Genomic DNA, 24,138 nt, shown 5'->3' with positions numbered 1-24,138 from the left:
ATTTGTCCAATACCTGACAGTGTTTTATTTCAAACTCTGATCCTGCCCTGTAATTAGAAAGAAAGTTCCACCAGTTTGCTCCTGACAGTTCTTGCTGCGGGAAAAGCTGGTATCAGATGTTCTCTGAAACATACTGTTTTTCATCTGGAGTTAGAAGCTAGATGTAAGATTAAAAAAAGAAGAAGTAGGTCCATTGTTGTGCACAGGACCAACCCACCAGGGCCCAACCATCAGTAGCGGTTACTGAGGATGAGACTGCTAAAAAGACCCAAGCAGGGCAAGAGAGAACAAAGTTAGCTCTTTCTACAGCATGAAGAAAATGGATGACTTCACAGCTCCCAGACTCCCGGACTTCACAGCTTCCAGCCACCTCAGCACCCATGCTTCACCCGAGGAGTCACTTTTGCCATCACGCTAGCTGAGGCTTATGGGCCTCTCCTTGTGGCTCTTCATACTCTTCCCAAGGTTTCATCTGGGGGCCAGGGATCATCACGGTCTGAAAGAGCAGGATGCTGAGTTATCTACTATCCAAGTCCATGGCTTACCTAAGAGATTCATGCCCGCCTCCACGCCCACCTCCGTGCCCACCGCCAACAAGACGACTCCTCTTCCTGGTGGTGCATCACCCTCTCTGTCCACTAGGTGGAGCCCAACAGGAGTGGCTTAGGATGCCATGTCTTCAACCATGCAAGCTGCTTTACCTTAAGGATAGGCTGCTTAGGGGGTGCCCATGGGGGAATGATCTTGCCATGCATTCTCCAGCTCCCATAGGGATTCACCAGATGCTTTTCAAAGACAACATACTCCAGGACATCCCTGGGCACATCTTCCTGTCCATACATCAACCGGCCAAACCGATCATAGATGGCCAGAGTCTGCAAGGATGAAAGCACATCTAGTCGGTTAGTCCTCAGAGTTGTTTAATTCTGAATCTAGACTAACAGATCAACCACTGATACTTTACTCTTAGAGGGTTTTTGACTGGGGGGCGGGGGGGCGGGGTGGTGGAAGGAGGTGGGAGGGAGTCCAGGAACGGTGGGGAAGAATATCCCCACACCTGTTTTAGTAGAGCTAACATCCAGCAGTGGGAAGGGTGCAGTGACAAGGTAAGAAAGACCATGGTGTACCTTTCCTTAGAACTCACAGTCCCGGGCAGCTGTACCCAGGACTCAGAGGTAGGTGCCCAACCTGAGAGTGAAGAAAGCTGGGAGGAAAGCAGACTGGTGCCTCTACCTGCCGGGTGTGCATGCGGATGGTGACCTGGCCATACGCGTTGCCCTGTTTCAGCAGACTTGAACAGCGAACCTGCACCACCTGGGGTGGCTCTAAAGATTCTACAAAGTTCCAGCGGACAGTCTTGTATTTGATGTCCCAGACCATGTCCTGAGGGCAGAGGAGAATAGTTCAACTGGATTTTTCCCTCCCTGTAGGGAAGTTGGTGCTTATTTCCACGCTTGCTCTTCTTGCAATACCACAGTCAACATGCAACGTTTCCCGTCAAATGCTCTCTGGTGCTTATTTTCTCTCACCTTAAGCTACTGCTCAAGCTCACCTCACAACAACTCTCTTTCCATTTCTAAATCACAACTCAAGACCCACCTACCTCCTTGAGGACCCTTCTCCAAATGAATGAAGACCACACTCCAAACTGCCAGCTTACCTAATATACCATTATCCCTCCTACACACTTTCATAATCTGCTCATTATTGCATGCATTTCTGTTGACTGCACACGTTTGTTTTTTTTTCCTCTCACCTTTTGGCAGTGAAAGGTGGGATTTTATAGGAATTTTATAGCCTTTTATAAAGGCTAACCTGCTAAGACTAGGATAGCTATACTTGTCCCTGGGGAGATGAAGCAAAACTGATAGAAACTGAAGTTCTTATTCTTGAACCTCTAACTGAACCACAAAGTCCTCATTGTTAGGGGTCTCCCAGAGTACCTAGCACCCCTGTTACCACCCAATGTAAGCCCCATGAACACTGGTTAAATCCTTTATTGTAGTATAGGTATGTGCAGGGCTGGCCTAATGTGACCATACCCTCACCTCAGGATCTGTAGTCTCAGTACTGCTTGCTGAGGGACTTCCTCTTTCTTCATCTGCATGGCCTTTACCAGAGTCCATATCAAGTCATTATCATTCAGCCAAAAATAATGGAACTTCAGCTTTTGCCTTAAACTTCCTGCACTCTCAAAACTGATCCTTAAGAAAATCAGAGGTGATATCTAGAATCTGTCTACTCAGGGGTCCCACAGTTCTAAGGAAGATAAGAACCTACCGGAAAACAGTTTTCAGTTACCAAGGTATGAAGCCGGTCATGGTCTGAGCTAAAAAGGAAAGAGATATGTATCACTGACTCCTGCTTTCATGATACCATGTATGAAAGCTGAAAATGGCCCTGAAAATGGAAAACAAGTCCCTTCATATTTATAAACATTTTCTGCACACCTGCTATAAGCCAGATAACATACTAAGTCCCAGTCCTAGTCCAAAGATGAAGAACCACATGATTTACCAGAAAACCGTGAGATCTACGAGCAGCGTAAAGTTACGTTTGAATCTCAGGAGCAGAAAGAAATTTCTCTGAAATTACTACACCTCCTTGAGATGGGCAAGAAGCCCTCACTGGGACGTGGGGACTGATGTTTGTTCTAAGCTGGAACAAAATCCAACACAAATAACAATCAAAAGCTCAATTTATCTCCTCTTACCATGGACACATCATCAATACCAACTGCTTAGCCTTATTTCTTACACATTCATCTTTGAACCTAGCCAGAAGATAACCATCTGTTTTTTCTGGTCTTTTCTACACAAAACTGCCCCCTGCCCGATCTTTGTTGCTGCCAGAGTGACCTAGTTATGCTGATTCTATGCAGTAACAGTAAGAAAATAGTTGGCAAACCCCAGCTCCTGTACATATAAGACTTTAGGAGGGTTCCTAACTGAAGGGCTTCAAATAAACCTAAGACCACAGATTAGTTTCTTTCAGATACACATTCATGACTTTTCCCCACAATTTAATACTTTCTGAGCAGTTTAAGTCTTTGCCCTTTGAAAAATTGTGTCTCTAATCCCAGAGTGGGTAATGGATTAGTTCTATCTGCTTCCCCTCCACTTCTATTCCAAATACAAAAGATTCCGAGTCATTTCCCCCACTATAGCTCTAGACTAGACTAGACTGAGGTGTGGTGACAGCTCCCACAACCACCACGCCTGCCACCTCAGAATAAATTCTTCCTCGTCACTGTCCTGGCCTAGAAATCTTCAGTAGAAATAAATCCCCCTTTTTGAGTTCACTCAGTATTTTGCAATAGAACTTACCCTGAAAAATAAAAGGAGGACATCTGCTTTGGGCAACATAATGGACTGAGCTTATGTGAAACTGCTCCCACTATAAACATCCAGAAAGGTTGGAGAGAATATAATACACACAGACACACACACATTTTAAAATCTCTAGCCTAGTTCACAAGAAAGGAAGGTAAGTCCTTAGATGCCAGAAAGGAAGAGGGAAGCAGAATGGAAAGAATACAACCTGATACCACAACAGCACAGAGATGATTTAGGGATCTAGAAATAGGATCTGATGGCTAGAGCTTGACTTTTCCTAAAACCTTGGATGCTGGAAGGACAGGGAGTTGGAACTGAGATCCCTGTATAAAGCTATGACCCTCAAAAAGAGTCCTGTACCTGCAGGAAAGGGAAACTAGAAAATAGTCCACCAACCTAGATATAAAGTTTCCCTCAGTCTAGGGCTTGGGCAGGGTGGGGTGGGGTGGGGTGGGGAATCTAAGAAACAAATTAAAAAAACTCCCACAAAAAATTAAAGCCCTAAGTCCACATTATACCCAGAGGTGGACACAGAATTTATGGTATCTGTATGATGTAAGAATTCCTAAGCTAAGAAATTAACATAAAAACTGATACCTGGCCAATGATATCCCTAGAGTATCTGGCAGAAACACCCCAAAAACCTCTCTGGGATCATATTCATAACTTAGATTGTTTGGAATTCCCTCAGAAGAAACACTCTCCATTGCAGACGAGCTCACAATGAAACATTACAAAACATCTGGAAGCTAGCAAAATCAACAGACACAGACATCAAGCAAAATGACAGAGGAGGAAGCACTAGGGTTGGGTCCCTCCATTGAAACAACTGATAAATTAGAAAAAATAACCAGAACCACAATTTCAGAACTCTGGATGTTGACTGGACACCTATAACAACTAGGGGAGTGCTTGACGAAGGGAGAAGCCAGTGATCTCGAATTTAAGAACATGTGCAAACCACCTACCCTCCTCTTTCCCTCAGCCCTGCCATTACTGGTGTGGACAGTGGCCTGTGTTCCTGGAGTGGATGGCTGGTGCAAGGGCAGGCAGTAGGGACCCCTCCCTCCAAAAATTTGAGTTGCACATTTTGGTCAGGCTGGTGGATTGCAGAGACCAGAGCAGATGATGTCATGGTTTCAGCCGTGCTGGCTGCAGCAGCTTTTCCCACCAACAGATTTAAAGGGATAAAGGACCAAGAACACCTGTTTTGTTTTTATTCAGCCAGACAATTTAGGAAATCTTTGTCAGGTCACTGGCTGACTGCAGAGATAATGGAACAGAAACTTCAATGACTACCCACAACAAAGAATACACACTTAGCAATACTAGTTTGGAAAAGTCACAAATGGATGGCAGTGGCACTGATGAGCAAAGTCAGCAATTCCTGAGGAGCAGAGGAATCTGATTTCCAGAGTTACCACATAAAAATACTCAGAATGTCCAGTTCTCAACAAAAAAATTACAAAGTATACAAAGAAACACGAAAGTATGGCCCATCCAAAGGAAAAAAATTTTTGACAGAAACCATCCCTGAGGAAGCCCAGACACTGGAATTATTAGCCAAAGACGTTAAATCAACTATCTTATTTATGCTCACTGAGATAAAGGTAACCATGGACAAAGAACTAAAGGAAATCAGAAAACAATGTATGAAATAAGAACATCAATAGATCCACCAGAGGGCAGACAGCAGAAGCAAGAAGAACTACAATCCTGCAGCCTGTGGAACACAAACCACATTCACAGAAAGATAGACAAGATGAAAAGGCAGAGGGCTATGTACCAGATGAAGGAACAAGATAAAACCCCAGAAAAACAACTAAATGAAGTGGAGACAGGCAACCTTCCAGAAAAAGAATTCAGGGCTTCCCTGGTGGCGCAGTGGTTGGGAGTCTGCCTGCCAGTGCAGGGGACGCGGGTTCGAGCCCTGGTCTGGGAGGATCCCACATGCCGCAGAGTAACTGGGCCCGTGAGCCACAATTGCTGAGCCTGCGTGCCTGGAGCCTGTGCTCTGCAACAGGAGAGGCTGCGATGGTGGGAGGCCCGCGCACCGCGATGGGGAGTGGCCCCCGCTTGCCGCGACTAGAGGGAGCGCTCGCACAGAGGCGGAGACCCAACACAGCCATAAATAAATAAATAAATAAATAAATAAATAAATAAAATTAAAAAAAAAAAAAAAGAATTCAGAATAACGACAGTGAAGATGATCCAGGACCTCGGAAAAAGAATGGAGGCAAAGATCGAGAAGATGCAAGAAATGTTTAATAAAGACCTAGAAGAATTAAAGAGCAAACAAACAGAGATGAACAATACAATAACTGAAATGAAAAATACACTAGAAGAAATCAATAGCAGAATAACTGAGGCAGAAGAACAGATAAGTGACCTGGAATACACAATGGTGGAATTCACTGCTGTGGAACACAATATATAAAAAAGAATGAAAAGAAATGAAGACAGCCTAAGAGACCTGTGGGACAGCATTAAACACAACAACATTCGCATTATAGGGGTCCCAGAAGGAGAACAGACAGAGAAAGCACCCGAGAAAATATTTGAAGAGAGTATAGTTGAAAACTTTCCTAACATGGAAAAGGAAATAGCCACCCAAGTCCAGGAAGCGCAGAGAGTCCCATACAGGATAAACCCAAGTAGAAACACGCTGAGACACATAGTAATCAAATTGGCAAAAATTAAAAACCAAGAAAAATTATTGAAAGCAGCAAGGGAAAAACGACAAATAACATATAAGGGAACTCCCATAAGGTTAACAGCTGATTTCTCAGCAGAATCTCTACAAGCCAGAAGGGAGTGGCATGATATACTTAAAGTGATGAAAGGGAAGAACCTAGAGCCAAGATTACTCTACCCAGCAGGGATCTCATTCAGATTTGATGGAGAAATCAAAAGCTTTACAGACAAGCAAAAGCTAAGAGAATTCAACACCACCCAACCAGCTCTACAACAAATGCTAAAGGAACTTCTCTAAGTGGGAAACACAAGAGAAGAAAAGGACCTACAAAAACAAACCCAAAACAATTAAGAATATGGTCATAGGAATATACATATTGATAATTACCTTAAATGTGAACGGATTAAATGCTCCAACCAAAAGACACAGGCTCGCTGAATGGATACAAAAACAAGACCCATATATATGCTGTCTACAAGAGACCCACTTCAGACCTAGGGACACATACAGACTGAAAGTGAGGGGATGGAAAAAGATATTCCGTGCAAATGGAAATCAAAAGAAAGCTGGAGTAGCAATACTCATATCAGATAAAATAGACTTTAAAGTAAAGAATGTTACAAGAGACAAGGAAGGACACTACATAATGATCAAGGGATCAATCCAAGAAGAAGATATAACAATTATAAATATACATGCACCCAACATAGGAGCACCTCAATACATAAGGCAACTGCTAACAGCTATAAAAGAGGAAATCAACAGTAACACAATAATAGTGGGGGACTTTTAACACCTCACTTACACCAATGGACAGATCATCCAGACAGAATATTAATAAGGAAACACAAGTTTTAAATGACACAATAGACCAGATAGATTTTATTGATATTTACAGGACATTCCATCTAAAACCAGCAGATTACACTTTCTTCTCAAGCGTGCATGGAACATTCTCCAGGATAGATCACATCTTGGGTCACAAATCAAGCCTCAGTAAATTTAAGAAAACTGAAATCATATCAAGCATCTTTTCTGACCACAACGCTAGGAGATTAGAAATCAATTACAGGGAAAAAAATGTAAAAAACACAAACACATGGAGGTTAAACAATATGTTACTAAATAACCGAGAAATCACTGAAGAAATCAAAGAGGAAATAAAAAAATACCTAGAGACAAATGACAATGAAAACACGACGATCCAAAACCTATGGGATGCAGCAAAAGCAGTTCTAAGAGGGAAGTTTATAGCTATACAAGCCTACCTCAAGAAACAAGAAAAATCTCAAATAAACAATCTAACCTTACACCTAAAGGAACTAGAGAAAGAAGAACAAACAAAACCCAAAGTTAGCAGAAGGAAAGAAATCATGAAGAACAGAGCAGAAATAAATGAAACAGAAACAAAGAAAACAAGAGCAAAGATCAAAAAAACTAAAAGCTGGTTCTTTGAGAAGATAAACAAAATTGATAAACCATTAGCCAGACTCATCAAGAAAAAGAGGGTGAGGACTCAAATCAATAAAATTAGACATGAAAAAGGAGAAGTTACAACAGACAATGCAGAAATACAAAGCATCCTAGGAGACTACTACAAGCAACTCTATGCCAATAAAATGGACAACCTGAAAGAAATGGACAAATTCTTAGAAAGGTATAACCTTCCAAGACTGAACCAGGAAGAAATAGAAAATATGAACAGACCAATCACAAGTAATGAAATTGAAACTGTGATTAAAAATCTTCTAACAGGGCTTCTCTGGTGGCACAGTGGTTGAGAATCTGCCTGCTAATGCAGGGGACATGGGTTCGAGCCCTGGTCTGGGAAGATCCCACATGCCACGGAGCAACTAGGCCCGTGAGCCACAACTACTGAGCCTGCGCGTCTGGAGCCTGTGCTCCGCAACAAGAGAGGCCGCAATAGCGAAGAGGCCCGTGCACCGCGATGAAGAGTGGCCCCCGCTTGCCGCAACTAGAGAAAGCCCTTGCACAGAAACGAAGACCCAACACAGCCAAAAAAAAAAAATCTTCTAACAAACAAAAGTCCAGGACCAGATGGCTTCACAGGTGAATTCTATCAAACATTTAGAGAAGAGATAACACCCATCCTTCTCAAACTCTTCCAAAAATTGCAGAGGAAGGACCACTCCCAAACTCATTCTATGAGGCCACCATCACCCTGATACCAAAACCAGACAAAGATACCACAAAAAAAGAAAATTACAGACCAATATCCTTGATGAATACAGATGCAAATATCCTCAACAAAATACTAGCAAACAGAATCCAACAACACATTAAAAGGATCATACACCATGATCAAGTGGGATTTATCCCAGGGATGCAAGGATTCTTCAATATACGCAAATCAATCAATGTGATACACCATATTAACAAATTGAAGAATAAAACCATATGATCATCTCAATCGATGCAGAAAAAGCTTTTGACAAAATTCAACACCCATTTATGATAAAAACTCTCCAGAGAAACTGGGCATAGAGGGAACCCACCTCAACCTAATAAAGGCCATATACGACAAACCCACAGCAAACATCACTCTCAATGGTGAAAAACTGAAAGCATTTCCTCTAAGATCAGGAACAAGACAAGGATGTCCACTCTCACCACTATTATTCAACATAGTTTTGGAAGTCTTAGCCACAGCAATCAGAGAAAATAAATAAATAAAAGGAATACAAATTGGAAAAGAAGAAGTAAAACTGTCACTGTTTGCAGATGACATGATACTATACATAGAGAATCCTAAAGATGTCACCAGAAAACTACTAGAGCTAATCAATGAATTTGGTAAAGTTGCAGAATACAAAATTAATGCACAGAAATCTCTTGCATTCCTATACACGAATGATGAAAAATCTGAAAGAGAAATTAAGGAAACACTCCCATTCACCACTGCAACAAAAAGAATAAAATACCTAAGAATAAACCTATCTAGGGAGACAAAAGACCCGTATGCAGAAAATTATAATACACTGATGAAAGAAATTAAAGATGATACAAACAGATGGAGAGATATACCATGTTCTTGGATTGGAAGAATCAATATTGTGAAAATGACTATACTACTCAAAGCAATCTACAGAGTCAATGCAATCCCTATCAAATTACCAGTGGCATTTTTTACAGAACTAGAACAAAAAAATCTTAAAATCTGCATGGAGACACAAAAGACCCCGAATAGCCAAAGCAGTCTTGAGGGGAAAAAAACGGAGCTGGAGGAATCAGACTCCCTGACCTCAGACTATACTACAAAGCTACAGTAATCAAGACAATATGGTACTGGCACAAAAACAGACATAGAGATCAATGGAACAGGATAGAAAGCCCAGAGATAAACCCACGCACCTATGGTCAACTAATCTATGACAAAGGAGGCAAGGATATACAATGGAGAAAAGACAGTCTCTTCAATAAGTGGTGCTGGGAAAACTGGACAGCTACATGTAAAAGAATGATATTAGAACACTCCCTAACACCATACACAAAAATAAACTCAAAGGGGATTAAAGACCTAAATGTAAGACTGGACACTATAAAACTCTTAGAGGAAAACATAGGCAGAACACTCTATGACATAAATCACAGCAAGATCCTTTTTGACCCACCTCCTAGAGAAAAGGAAATAAAAACAAAAATAAACAAATGGGACTTAAAGAAACTTAAAAGCTTCTGCACAGCAAAGGAAACCATAAACAAGACGATAAGACAACCCTCAGAATGGGAGAAAATATTTGCAAATGAAGCAACTGACAAAGGATTAATCTCCAAAATTTACAAACAGCTCATGCAGCTCAATATCAAAAAAACAAACAACCCAATCCAAAAACGGGCAGAAGACCTAAAGAGACATTTCTCCAAAGAAGACATACAGATGGCCAAGGAGCACATGAAAGGCTACTCAACATCACTGATTATTAGAGAAATGCAAATCAAAACTACAATGAGGTATCACCTCATATCAGTTACAATGGGCATCATCAGAAAATCTACAAACAAGAAATGCTGGAGAGGGTGTGGAGAAAAGGGAACTCTCTTGCACTGTTGGTGGGAATGTAAATTGATACAGCCACTATGGAGAACAGTATGGAGGTTCCTTAAAAAAAACTAAAAATAGAATTACCATATGACCCAGCAATCCCACTACTGGGCACATACCCAGAGAAAACCATAACTCAAAAAGACACATGCACCCCAATGTTCACTGCAGCACTATTTACAATAGCCAGGTCATGGAAGCAACCTAAATGCCCATCGACAGACGAATGGATAAAGAAGATGTGGTACATATATACACTGGAGTATTAGCCATAAAAAGCAACAAAATCAGGTCATTTGTAGAGACGTGGATGAATGTAGATACTGTCATACAGAGTGAAGTCAGAAAGAGAAAAACAAATATCATATATTAACGCATATATGTGGAACCTAGAAAAATGGTACAGATGAACTGGTTTGCAGGGCAGAAATTGAGACACAGATGTAGAGAACAAACGTATGGACACCAAGGGGGGAAAGTGGTATGGGGGGGAAGGTGGTAGTGTGATGAACTGGGAAATTGGAATTGACATATAGACACTAATATGTATAAAATGGATAACTAATAAGAACCTGCTGTATAAAATAATAAAATAAAATTCAAAAATTAAAAAAAAAAAAGAACATCAATAAAGAGACAGAAATTATGAAAAGGAACCAAACAAATTCTGGAGTTGCAAAGTACAGTGACTGAAATTAAAAATTCACTACAGGGGCTGAACAGCAGATCTGAGCAGGCAGAAAAGGATCAGCTAACTTGAGGATATGACAATTGAAATTATCCAGTCTAAGGAGCAAAACGAAGAAAGAATAAAGAAAAATGAGCAGAGCCTGAGGGACCTGTGGGACACCGTCAAGTGCACCAACACACATATCACAGAGTCCCAGAGGAGAAGAAAGAGGTGGCAGAAAAAAACATTTGAAGAAATAATGGCTGAAGGGACTTCCCTGGTGGTCCGATGGTTAAGACTCCATGCTTCCACTGCAGGGGGCTCGGGTTCAATCCCTGGTCAGGGAACTTTTTTTTTGGTGTGGCCAAAAAAAACAAAAAAGAAAGAAAGAAAGAATGGCTGAGGGCTTCTCTGGTGGCGCAGTGGTTGAGAATCCGCCTGCCAATGCAGGGGACATGGGTTCAAGCCCTGGTCCGGGAAGATCCCACATGCCGCGGAGCAAGTAAGCCCGTGCGCCACAACTAGAGCCTGTGCTCTAGAGCCCGTGAGCCACAACTACTGAGCCCGCGTGCCACAACTACTGAAGCCTGTGCACCTAGAGCCCGTGCTCCACAACGAGAGAAGCCACCGCAATGAGAAGCCCATGCACTGCAATGAAGAGTAGCCCCCGCTCGCCGCAACTAGAGAAAGCCCGCGTGCAGCAACGAAGACCCAACATGGCCAAAAATAAATAAATTAAATTTAAAAATTTACAAAAAAAAGAAAGAAAGAATGGCGAAAACATCCCAATTTTGATAAAAGACTTGAATATTCACATCTAAGAAGCTCGACAAACTCCAAGCAGAATGAACTCAAAGAAATCCAGACTGAGACAAAGAGAAAATCTTAAAAGCAGCAAAAGAGAAGTGACTCATCACATACCAGGGATCCTCAAAAAGATTACAGTTGATTTCTTATCAGAAACAACGGAGACCAAAAGACAGTGGGATGATGTATTTAGAGTCCTAAAAGAAAAACTGTCGGGACTTCCTTGGTAGCGCAGTGGTTAAGAATCCACCTGCCAATGCAGGGGATATGGGTTTGATCCCTGGGCTGGGAAGATCCCACATGCTGCAGAGCAACTAAGCCCGTGTGCCACAACTACTGAGCCTGTACTCTAGAGCCCGTGAACCACAACTACTGAAGCCTGTGCGCCTAGAGTCTGTGCTCCTCAACAAGAGAGGCCGCGATAGTGAGAGGCCCGCGCACCACGATGAAGAGTAGCCCCCGCTCGCCACAACTAGAGAAAGCCTGCACGCAGCAACGAAGACCCAACGCAGCCAAAATAATAAATAAATAAAATAAAAAATTAAAAAAAACAAAACAAAATTTAAACACCTTTGTGCATTAAAGTACACCACCAAGAGAGTGAAAAGACAACCCACAAAATGGGAGAAAACATTTGCAAAGCATATATCTGATATGGGATTAATATCCAGAGCACATAAAGAGCTCCTGCAACTCTGTATCAAAATACTAACCCAACTGAAAAATGGACAAAGAACTTTAGACCTTTCTTCAAAGAAGATATACTAAATAGTCAACTAGCACATGAAAAGATGCTCAACATCACTAGCCATTAGGGAAATGCAGAGCAAAACCAAAATGAGATACCATTTCATACTCATTAGGATGGCTATTATCCAAAAAATGGAAAATAAAATGTTGGTAACAAGGTGGAGAAACTGGAACCCGTGTGCATTGGTGGTGGGAATGTAAAATGGCAAAGCTACCACGGAAGACCGTGGTTCCTCAAAAAATTAAACACAGAATTACCACATGATCCAGCAATTCCACTCCTAGGTATATACTCAAAAGACTCAAACCTGTACACCAGTGTTCGTAAAAGTATTATTCACAATAATGAAAAGGTGGAAACAACCCAAATGTCCACCAACAGATGTAGGGATACAAAATGTGGTATATACATAAAATGGAATATTATTCAGCTTTAAAAAGGAAGGAAATTCTGATACATGCTACAACATGGGTGGGCTTTGAAGACATCATGCCAAGTGAAATAAACCAGTCACAAAAGGACAAATACTGTAAGATTCCACTTATATGGGGTACTTAAAATAGGCAAATCCATAGAGACAGAAAGTAGAATGTATGTTACCAGATGCTGGGAGGAAACAGCAATGGAGAATTATTGCTTAATGGGTACAGAGTTTCTGCTTGGGATGATGAACAATTTCAGGAAACAGATGGTGGTGATGATTGTATAACATTGTGAATGTACTTAAGGGCCACACTGAATTATACTCTAAAATGGTAAATTTTATATTATACGTATTTTTACTAACATCAATAAAAGCCCTTTTGAAACTGATAATTTTTAAATAAATGGTTATATTTTTAGTTTTTTAAAAATATCTATTGTAGGGACTTCCCTGGTGGTGTAGCGGTTCAGAATTCGCCTGCCAATGCGGGGGACATGGGTTCGATCCCTGGTCCAGGAAGATCCCACATGCCACAGAGCAACTAAGCCCATGCGCCACAACTACTGAGCCTGTGCTCTAGAACCCCTGTGCCGCAACTACTGAGCCCGTGTGCTGCAACTACTGAAGCTCACGCGCCTAGAGCCCGTGCTCTGCAACAAGAGAAGCCACCGCAATGAGAAGCCCGCGCACTGCAACGAAGAGTAGCCCCTGCTCTCCGCAACTAGAGAAAGCCCGCATGCAGCAATGAAGACCCAACACAGCCAAAAAATAAAAATTTAAATAAAATATCTATTGTAAAAAAAAATGCAGGCGTATAAAAAGGTAAGAACTAACCAAAACCAAAAGAAAAAAAAAATAAAACAGCCCTATAGAAGATACAGATTTTATCAGACACAGACTTTAAAATAATTAGTATGTTCAAGAAATTAGATGACAGAATGGAGAATTTTAGCAAAGAACTGGACACGCACACACACACTAAATCAAAAGTGAAAAGTACAAAATTAAGAACCCAACAGACAGGCTTAACAGCAGAGTTGATACAACTGAAGAGAGGACAGGAAGAAAGATCAGAAAACATCGAGAATGAAGCTGGAGGGGAAAAAAAAAAAGACTGGAAAATAAAGAAAAGAGCCCTAAGAGACATCTGGCACACTGAAAATATCTAATGTATGTGTATTCAGAGCAACACAAGGAGACAGGAAAGTAGAGCGGAAGAAACATTTGAAGAGATGTTCTAAATTTTTTCAACACTAACCAAAAAAGCACCCAAATTTAAAAAGCAATAGGAACCTGGAGCAAGATAAAGATACACACACACTCACACACACACACACACAGGTACATCACAGTAAACTGCTGAACACTGAAGGCAGAGGAAAAAAAAACTTAGAAGCAGCCAGAGAAAAAAGAAATTTTAACTTCAAAGGAACAAGAAAAAATAGCTAACTTCTCAACAGAATCAACAGAAACCAAAAGATGACATCTTCAAAATGCTGACAGAGGGGCTTCCCTGGTGGCACAGTGGTTGAGAATCCGCCTGCCAATGCAGGGGACACGGGTTCGAGCCCTGCTCTGGGAAGATCCCACATGCTGCAGAACAACCAAGCCCGTGCGCCACAACTACTGAGCCTGCGCTCTAGAGCCGGCGAGCCACAACTACTGAGCCCACATGCCACAACTACTGAAGCCCACGCGCCTAGAGCCCGTGCTCCACAACAAGAGAAGCCACTGCAATGAGAAGCCCACGCACCGCAACGAAGAGTGGCTCCTGCTCGCCGCAACTAGAGAAAGCCCGCGCGCGGCAATGAAGACCCAATGTAGCCAAAAAATAAATAATTAAATAAATACATTTATTTTATTTTTTTTTTAAATGCTGACAGAAGCTACCAACCAACCTAGAATTCTCCACCCAATGAAAGCATCCTTTAAAAATGAAGTGGGGGAGGGACTTCCCTGGTGGTCCAGTGGTTAAGAATCTGCCTTCCAATGCAGGGGATGTGGGTTTGATCCCCGGTCAGGGAACAAACATCCCACATGCTGCGGGGCAACTAAACCCTCGTGTCTCAACTACTGAGCATGTGAGCCACAACTAGAGAAGCCTGCACACTGCAACAAAAGATCCCACATGCCACAACGAAGATCTCGCGTTCCTCAACTAAGACCCAATGCAGCCAAAAATAAAATAAATAAATGAATATTTTAAATAAATAAACAAAAATGAAGTGGGGGGACTTCCCTGGTGGTCCAGTGGTTAAGACTCCATGCTCCCAACGCAGGAAGCCCAGGTTCGATCCCTGGTCAGATCCCACATGCTGCAACTAAAGATCCCACTCAGATGTAGAGAACAAATGTATGCACACCAAGGGGGGAAAGTGGCGGGGGTGGTGGTGGTGGTGGTGGGATGAATTGGGAGATTGGGATTGACATATATATACCAATATGTATAAAATAGATAACTAATAAGAACCTGCTGTATAAAAAAATAAATAAAATTCAAAAATTCAAAAAAAAAAATAAAAAAATAAAGATCCCACATGCAGCGACGAAGATCCTGCATGCTGCAACTAAGATCCAGAGCGGCCAAATAAATAAATATATTTTTTTAAAAAATGAAGTGGTGAATTCCCTGGCAGTCCAGTGGTTAAGACTCCATGCTTCCACTGCAGGGGGCGTGGGTTTGATCCCTTGTCATGCCACATGGCGTGATCAAAAAAATATATGTATTGAATATTTCAAAAAAATAAAAATAAAAAAATGAAGTGGAGGGAAAAAAACAAAAATAAAAAATGCAAGTGAAATAACAACAAGGTAGAACTAAAAAAACTAAATAACAATAACACAGGAGATGTATGAGGCAGTGACTGAAATTCAAGTGTTTGAAGCTTCTTGTGATATTGTCAACAATACATGCTAAACATTTTAACAATAACTATTATAAGAACAGAAGTAGGATGTAATAGTTCCAAGCAAGTGGAAGGAATAAAAAAGTTAGAAGGAAATTATATCAATACCACAAATGAAAGGAAAAAAAGAAACAAAGAAAAATCATGGTAACTAGAATGCAAAAAATAATGTGGTAGGAAAAAAATATCAAATATAAAAAAAACTACACTGAACAATAAACACAGCAGGTTTCAAAAAATACATCATTCATGTAAATTTTCACAACACATTAAACAATACTGTACATTGTTTATACACATGTACATGTGGTGAAAGTATAAAAATGTGCATGAGAGTAATAGGGAAGATAGTGGTTCTTTCTAGGAAGGAAAAGAATGGGGAGATGGGGCTTTAGCTGTATCTATAATGCTTTATCCCTGTCTCTTCCCCCAGTTAGGCATTCAGAAGCAAATACGGCAAAATGTAAACATCTATTACCTTGCAAGGTATTTTTTTATATGTTTGAAATATTTCACAATCACTTTTTTTAAATAAATAAAAGTAAAAAGAAATAATTAATGGATTTGACAGTATAGGTTTGGGATCCTACCTGAAGCCTAGCCACAGCAAGCTACAGTTCAAAGAATGTCAGCAACAGTCCAAGGACTAGTACTTAAGATTATTCCAGGCCCCTCATGTTGATTTTTCATCTACCTAGCAGCCCTAACTTTTCTCCCCTGGTTCAATCAAGAAAAAGTTGGAAATTTTTAAAAGAAACTTATTCAAAATAATTAAGGAAAGGAAATGTACATATATAAGACAAACACACAAAAAGGGTCAGGATGAATTAGGGATCAGGAGGGTGAAAATAGCCATTCAGCAGAGTCTCAACACTTGCCAGTGGAGCTGAGCCAGACCAAATGGTGAAAACGCCCAGAAGCAGTGAGAGGAGTCAAGGACAGCTCCAGGCTCCAATTATTTCCCACAGAGGAACATCTCCCACTCTAGAACTCTTACCTAAAGGAAAAAAAAAAAAACCTGTGCCTAGAATAATAGCTACTGAGAACATAATGGATATAAGACAGGGAGTTCACGTACTTGTTTAGACACAGGTGAGCTTCAATGAAGATGTCCTGGGCTTTTTCAGGGAAGTCCTTTATTTTAAAATTAGGATCACTTTCTCTTATCCTCCGGATTCTGTAAAATTAAGCATCAGAATCATTTCTAAAGAAGACTTCACACAATTTCCATGACTTACAGCTTACTTTACGTCCATTAATGTCTGTCCATTTATTCAATAATTGTTTTTTGAATGTGCCAAGTCCCGTAAATTCAACCTTCTAACTCACACTTAAATCAATCATTCTAAAGAAAGGCCAAAGCTGGGACTTCCTGGTGGTGTAGTGGTTAAGAACCCACCTGCCGATGCAGGGGACACGGGTTCGATCCCTGGTCCGGGAAGATCCCACAAGCCACGGAACAACTAAGCCCATGCACCACAACTACTGAGCCTGCACGCCACAACTACTGAAGCCCGTGTGCCCTAGGGCCCACGCACCACAACTACCGAAGCCCGCGCACTCTAGGGCCCGAGTGCCGCAACTACCGAGCCCGCATGCTGCAACTACTGAAGCCCATGCGCCTAGAGCCCGTGCTCCACAACAAGAGAAGCTACCACTATGAGAAGCCCGCACACCACAACGAAGAGTAGCCTCCACTCACTGCAACTAGAGATAGCCAGCACGCTTTCTCAACAAAGCAACAAAGACACAATGCAGTCAAATATTAAAATTTAAATTTAAAAAGATAAATAAATAAAAATAAAAAATAAAGACCAAAGCTTCTCATAGTGAAATTACATAATTTTGGCATTGAAGAAAACATCCTATAAGCACTAAGAAAGAAAAAACAGGTTTCATACAGAGGCTCAAGAGTCAGAAAGACATTGGGGGCTTCCCTGGTGGCGCAGTGGTTGAGAATCTGCCTGCCAAGGCAGGGGACATGGGTTCGAGCCCTGGTCTGGGAAGATCCCACATGCCGCAGAGCAACTAGGCCCGTGAGCCACAATTACTGAGCCTGCGCGTCTGGAGCCTGTGCTCCGCAACAAGAGAGGCCGCGACAGTGAGAGGCCCGCACACCGCGATGAAGAGTGGCCCCGCTCGCCACAACTAGAGAAAGCCCTCGCACAGAAACGAAGACCCAACACAGCCAAAAATAAATAAATAAATAAATAAAATTTATTAAAAAAAAAAAAAAGAAAAAAGAAAGACATTGGACTTCTAACTAGCAACATTAGAAGTTAGAAAGATGGGACTTCCCTGGTGGTCCAGTGGTTAAAACCCTGTGCTCCCAACGCAGGGGGCCCGGGTTCGATCCCTGGTTGGGGAACTAGATCCTGCATGCCGCAACTAAGATCCCGCATGCTGCAACTAAAAGAGCCCACATGCCGCAACTAAAGATCCTGCATGCCGCAACAAAGATCCCTCATGCTGCAACTAATACCCGGCACAGCCTAATAAACATTAAAAAAAAAAAAAGGAAGTTAGAAAGACAATGGAGCAGTGCTTTTAATTGAGAAAAAAATGACTCCCAGCCCAGAATTCTATACCTGGGAAAATTATAAATGAAGTGGGAGACTAAAAAAAAGACTTTTCCTTAGCCTTGCAAGATCTCATTTATCTACCATCCACCCTTTCTCAGGAAGCTGCTGGGGAATGTGCGCCACCAAAATAACTGAATGAACCATGAAAGAGAGAGATGTAAAATCCACAAAACAGGGAATACACATAAGAGCAAGGCAAAAGGAGTATCAGGATGATGATAAAACTAGATCCCACGATGTACAGTGAGCCTAAAGAGTGACCAATCCAGACTGAAATAGGTAAGAAGGCTCCAGAAGGGCTTTCTTCTTGAAGATGGGATTGATAAAATACTTAATGTTGTCTATGTACTCAGAGAAAATTAACACAACCAGGGGTTCCATAAGCAAATGAGAAAAAAAGACACGACACCAGAAAAAGAAACTATTATGCAGGAAAGGAAATGTAATAATAATGTACTGCATGACTCTGCTGTCAATAGCATTTTCGTAGTTATAATGTAAACAGGGAATCCTGATCTAATCAAAGTGTTACTATAACTATATTAAGAGGATGGGGGACACCATAACCCAGTGGAATTTATCCCAGGAATGCAGGAATGGTTTAACACTAAAAAAATCAATTAATGCAATATACCATATCAACAGAATAAAGGACAAATATCACATGATCATCTCAACAATCAGAGAAAAAGCATTTGATAAAATCCACTCCTTTGCACTTTTCACCTCAGAGCCTTGCTTGTACTGTTTTGTCTCCCTAGAATGCTATTCCTCACTATACCCCTCTACTCAGCTAACTCCAAGCAACCCTTTAGGTCCCAGCTTTAAATGTCATTTCCTTAGGGAAGCCTACCTTTAACTCCCAGACCAAGTTATCTTTCCCTGCCATATGTTCCCACAGCACTCATACTTCACCATATCTGTAATTATTTGTGTACAATCAGTATTTAATAACTGGTTTCCTCCCCTAGATAATAACTCCATAATAAAACCACCTGTGCTCTGTTCATCATCATCATGAAACCTTCCACCAAACAGCTCTTAGGCCAGGAGAGAAATACATGAGAGGAAATCATTGCAATACAGAGTTATCAGAAGCAGTAAGAATATGCGTACAGTTACATTTATAACAAAGGCAGCTCCAAAAAGTCAGGGAAGGCTTAAAAGCAGACAGAGATTAAAAGCAGACCTAGAGATTATCATACTTAGCGAAGTAAGTCAGAAAGAGAAAGACAAATACCATATGATATCACTTATATGTGGAATCTAAAATACAACACAGGGACTTCCCTAGCAGTCCAGTGGTTAAGACTTTGCGCTCCCACTGCAGGGGGCACAGGTTTGTTCCCTGGTCAGCAAACTCAGATCCCACATGCCGCGTGGTGTAGCCAAAAAAAAAAAAAAAACACACACACAACATATCTATGAAAGAGAAACAGACTCACAGACATAGAGAACAGACTCGTGGTTGCCAAAGGGGGTGGGGGAGGGAAGGATTGGGAGTTCCATTATTAAAAAAAAAGCGGGACTTCCCTGGGGGTGCAGTGGTTAAGAATCCACCTGCCAATGCAGGGGACACGGGTTCGAGCCCTGGTCCAGGAAGATCCCACATGCCATGGAGCAACTAAGCCCGTGCGCCGCAACTACTGAGCCCACATGCCACAACTACTGAAGCCCGCACTCCACAACAAGAGGAGCAACCACAATGAGAAGCCCCCACACCGCAACGAAGAGTAGCCCCTGCTCACCACAACTAGAGAAAGCCCGTGCACAGCAACAAAGATCCAAAACAGCCAAAAATAAAAATTAATTAATTTAAAAAAAAAAAAAAAAGCAGACACAACGCTTGAGAGAAAAAGACATTTTTCAGGCAAAGGAAAGGATGTGCAAAGAGACACAGCACAACATTCGTCAAGGAACTGGCAATTAGTTTGGAAATGTTAAAGTTTAGGATGAGAAAAATGGAATAAGGAGATGATGGTGGAGAGGAAGGCAAGAGCCAAATTATAAAAAGCCCTGAATACCACTGAAGAAATCTGGATTTTATTCTTCAGATAACAGGGAGCCACAAAGGAGTCTGAGACAGAAAAGTTGATGTGATAAGATCTGTATTTAGAGAAACAGGTTATGGCCACATGAAGAATTAACACTGACTCAGTACACTTGTGCATAGAAATCTATATATGACCCTAAGAACCTATCATTTAGATACAGTTAGAGCTAGAGTGACAGATACTGAAAGTCTCTTTCAGAAGAAAGTTTTGGCTCTGCTCCTTAACTAAAGCCCAGTTAGCTCCCTAGAACACGTCTGTCTTTTTAAGCCTTTTTGGCTTTTCTTACTCTCTTAAGTTTAAACTCTAAGGTATTTCTCATAAAAATATGCTCTCTCTTATTATTACTTTAAATTTTAAAATATGTGATCAAGAAAGTGTCCTACAAACTTCAATGTGAACTTCCTAAATGATATGACAAAAACGACCAATCAAGGTTGAGATGCTACGATTCAGAATGCCCATATCATACATTAGCTCTATTACAGAGAAAGAATATACTGTCAAGTTATCAAGGGAGTTACAGCCAACGCAATTAACCCAAGATGGCCTCTCTGGATTAAGCAGCAACAAGAAATTTTTATTCTGACTCCCAGCTGTCTCAGACACCTACGATAATTGTGATGTCACATTCTTCTTCAATCGCTCAGTTCTCTGTGCCAGTCCTTCCTTAGAAAGAGATGACACTCGGGCATCACCCTCAGGAGGAACATAGGCGTCAAAGATACCAGCTGTAAAGAGAGACGGAGAAAACTAAAAAAGCATTGAAAGACTAAGAAAAAGTCATCCTGAGGTCATAAAACATTGGGAGGGCTCCTGGATACAAAACAGACTAACAAAATAGACTTCCATGTAAAGGGAATCGTCTTGCATTAGAAAAAGTAGAATAAGATCATTTCAGTCTTCTCTTAGAGCCTCAGCTTCTTCTTGTACAAAAATGGAGAAGTTTTACCCTGGTCTTCTAGGAATAGTGTGAAAACAAGATCAAAGATGACCTCACGAAATATAACGTATACAAATGATTGAGACTGAACCGATTTTGTAGTTAATTAAATGCTATCATTCATACTCCAAATCATTCCACTTTCCAAGAAGATCTCTGACAGAAGGGGATTGGGCCAGGGTCTCAGAAATACCATGTCTCACCTGTACAGGCCAGATGTATGGGACGCTCCAAATGTTCCGGAGGAATGACCAGTCCTGCTTTCCGGGCATATTCTACGAACTCCTTTTCTGATTTATATTTGGGTTGGTAAGTAGGGGGTGTGAAACGTTTTTTAGTTCTCACTGTAAATACTGCTGTGGACTGAGTCACCAGGACTGGCTGGAGGATGGTAGAAAAAGGTTAGGTAACCTGGAAAAAAATCAATCTTGTACAAACTGTAAGCAAAGACAGAATGGGCACATCCAAAGAATGACTTAGGAACAATTACAAAGCCACATATCACGGGGTAAAATGCACAACTATCTTAACAATTATGGGTGTCTCTTACTAAAAGCCAGTAAGCAACTTTAACTAACACCATTCAACGTTTACTAAAGGCTTTCCTTTATTTAGTACTTTCCATAGTATAGGACTGTGCCAACTCCTAGAGATGCAGAGTTGATGAAAGCAAGACTTATGCTTTCAAAGAACGCTCAGTCTGATGGGGAACTTAAACACCAACCCAATACTGAAATGAGCAGAAGAAAAGTCCTCTTCTTGGCATCTCCTCTACATTTACTCAGATTCCATTCTGCTCGTTCTATTGGGAGCCTCAATGTAAACTTTATTCTGTCGTTCTAGCTCCCAACTGATCAATAATCTCTTCAAAGGCCAGGTCTCTTTCCTCTCTGAGCATGAGGTTTGTTCAGGCAGGTACGAGACTCCCTTCTTTACAGCTACTGTTCAATTAAGGACATTTATAAAAATCAACGGGAAGCGAACCCACCTTCCAACCATTACCTCTTCCCCTTTAACACCCCCAGGCCAGTCAGACCCAGACCAAACCGGAGAAACTTAATCCCCGAGAACTTGCCCGCTCTCATGGCCCTACCGAGGCTCTCCCCACTCCGCCACATAGTTAAGTAGTTATGTCTCGTCTACCTCAACTCTTCCCTAGCCTAAGTACGACCTGTAACGTCCAAGTTCACCAAGGACAACTGCAAAGCGAGTATTTCCCTCCACTCTGTTCCGCTCCAGCCCCTAGACTCCTATCTACCCCGTCCCTACCCACCTGCCGAGACCACCATCCTAAAGCCCTGGATAAGCGAGACAAACCCCGCGGCACGGGGACTGCCATTTTGCTCACGCAAAGGCAGCCGGGATGGAGACAGTAAAAAGCCTGGGGCCGGAAAGGAGGTTTATAGGGCGGAGCTAGCTCGGGAGTGGAATTTTCCAGGGCACGCGCCCGCCGCCGAAGTGTGAGCGGCGCGAACGCGCACGTACGCGTCCGAGTGGGTGGTGGTGGAGGAGTTGGGCTGCACATGCGCAGTAAAACGGCGTTGGGGGTAGGGTGGAAGCACGGTTGTCACGCGCCAGGCAGAGAGCGTGCAGCCGAAGCTGCGCCTGCGCGCCGGTCTTCCTGGCTGCCGGGAGTTACTGCATTCGAGAAAGACTGGGACAGTGCTGCACCTTGTGAACGAAAAGATGTTTCCCTTCTGAAATGACTATTTTTCTTCAGTGCCTTCTTGGATCCTAGAAAGGGCAAAAATGACTAGATTCTGGGTCTGTATCCGACCTCGATATTCGGGGTAACCTTAATCCGGAGCTCTAGTTTTCCCATTCTGTACCGTATGAAGAATATTCTTTCTTACTAGCAAATTAAGGAAATTAATGACTACTATGTTTATTGAAGCAAAAGACACGTGGACTGACAAAAGCATTTATCTGTTTGCCATTTGGGGACAGAGGCATAATAATATGAGGCAAATAATATTTTTATTAACAAAAAATAGCTTATACTTAGAAATTGTTTACCGGGTGCCAGGCATCTTTCTAAACTTTTTACATATATTAACTCAGTCTTCACCACAAACGAGCAATATGCTCCTTTTACATATGATGTTGCATAGAAATTAAGTACGTAATTTATTTAAGGTCACACGGCTAATAACTGGCAGAACTGGGATTCAAATTCAAGCAAACTCCAGAACCCATGCACTGACTACTACGCTGTATTGCTTCACATTAAGTGGTTAAAGGATTCATGTTGTTGGGGTCATCCTGGAAAATCCAGTGCTGTAGTCATCGTTGAATGACAAACACTTTTCATACTTACCCTTGGGTTTTTTCTCATTCTGTCAATTAACGTTTATTGAGCATTTACCTATGGTATTTTGCAGTGAATTGGGAGCTATGGACTGTACAGGGTTGAAATAGAATTGCTACAAAGGTCCAAGTAAAATGCTAAGGACTATCAAAGGAAAGAGAGATTACTTTTGAGTTTGGGGATCTCATGTCTTAAATCTTGACTTTTTAATCATACTGTGTATGTGTGTGTGTGTATATATATATATATATATATATATACACACACACATACACATACATTGATTTTTTTTTTTCCTTTTTTTTTTTGGCTGCGCAGGGCATCATGTGGGATCTTAATTCCCCAACCGAGGATTGAACCTGCACCCCCTGTAGTGGGGGCACAGAGTCTTAACCACTGGACTGCCAGGGAAGTCCCTGTATATTCTTCAAGGGTAAGAATTCCCCCACAAGTCCTAGCCACAGCATAGAACCTATAGCATGATACATTAATAGTGACATGAAATTAGGTATTATACGTATGTGATAATTAAAGAATATATATTAAGCATTTAAATGAGGTATATCTAATTATTTCTCTTTTTTTAAATTTTTACTTTTTTAA

General features: G+C 41.5%; 1 protein-coding gene across 1 annotated transcript; it reads right to left on the bottom strand.

The window, feature by feature from the left end:
* On the bottom strand, positions 1-22,629 carry MRPL45 (mitochondrial ribosomal protein L45). The gene is made up of 8 exons (XM_036838215.1): positions 22,501-22,629; positions 21,431-21,608; positions 20,898-21,015; positions 16,730-16,828; positions 2,281-2,329; positions 1,234-1,383; positions 702-875; positions 1-496 (listed from the first exon to the last, which is right to left on the bottom strand). The coding sequence occupies exons 1-8, from the start codon at positions 22,564-22,566 to the stop codon at positions 410-412; spliced, it is 921 nt and encodes a 306-aa protein (XP_036694110.1). The 5' UTR covers positions 22,567-22,629; the 3' UTR covers positions 1-409.
* Between the last annotated feature and the right edge of the window lie 1,509 nt (positions 22,630-24,138).

Source organism: Balaenoptera musculus, chromosome 20 (genome assembly GCF_009873245.2).
Source record: "Balaenoptera musculus isolate JJ_BM4_2016_0621 chromosome 20, mBalMus1.pri.v3, whole genome shotgun sequence".
NCBI classification, from domain to species: Eukaryota; Metazoa; Chordata; class Mammalia; order Artiodactyla; family Balaenopteridae; genus Balaenoptera; species Balaenoptera musculus.
This window is presented reverse-complemented; position numbering and strand designations above follow the sequence as displayed.

Bases quoted from the DNA above. Each gene is read 5' to 3' on its own strand.
- MRPL45 (XM_036838215.1), bottom strand. From the start codon at position 22,566: ATGGCAGTCCCCGTGCCGCGGGGTTTGTCTCGCTTATCCAGGGCTTTA. The intron at 2,330-16,729 runs GTACGTGAACTC...TTTCCTTTTTAG, and splicing joins GCTCACCTGTGTCTAAACAA to CTCAGACCATGACCGGCTTC. The intron at 497-701 runs GTAAAGCAGCTT...CTGCTCTTTCAG, and splicing joins CTAAGCAGCCTATCCTTAAG to ACCGTGATGATCCCTGGCCC.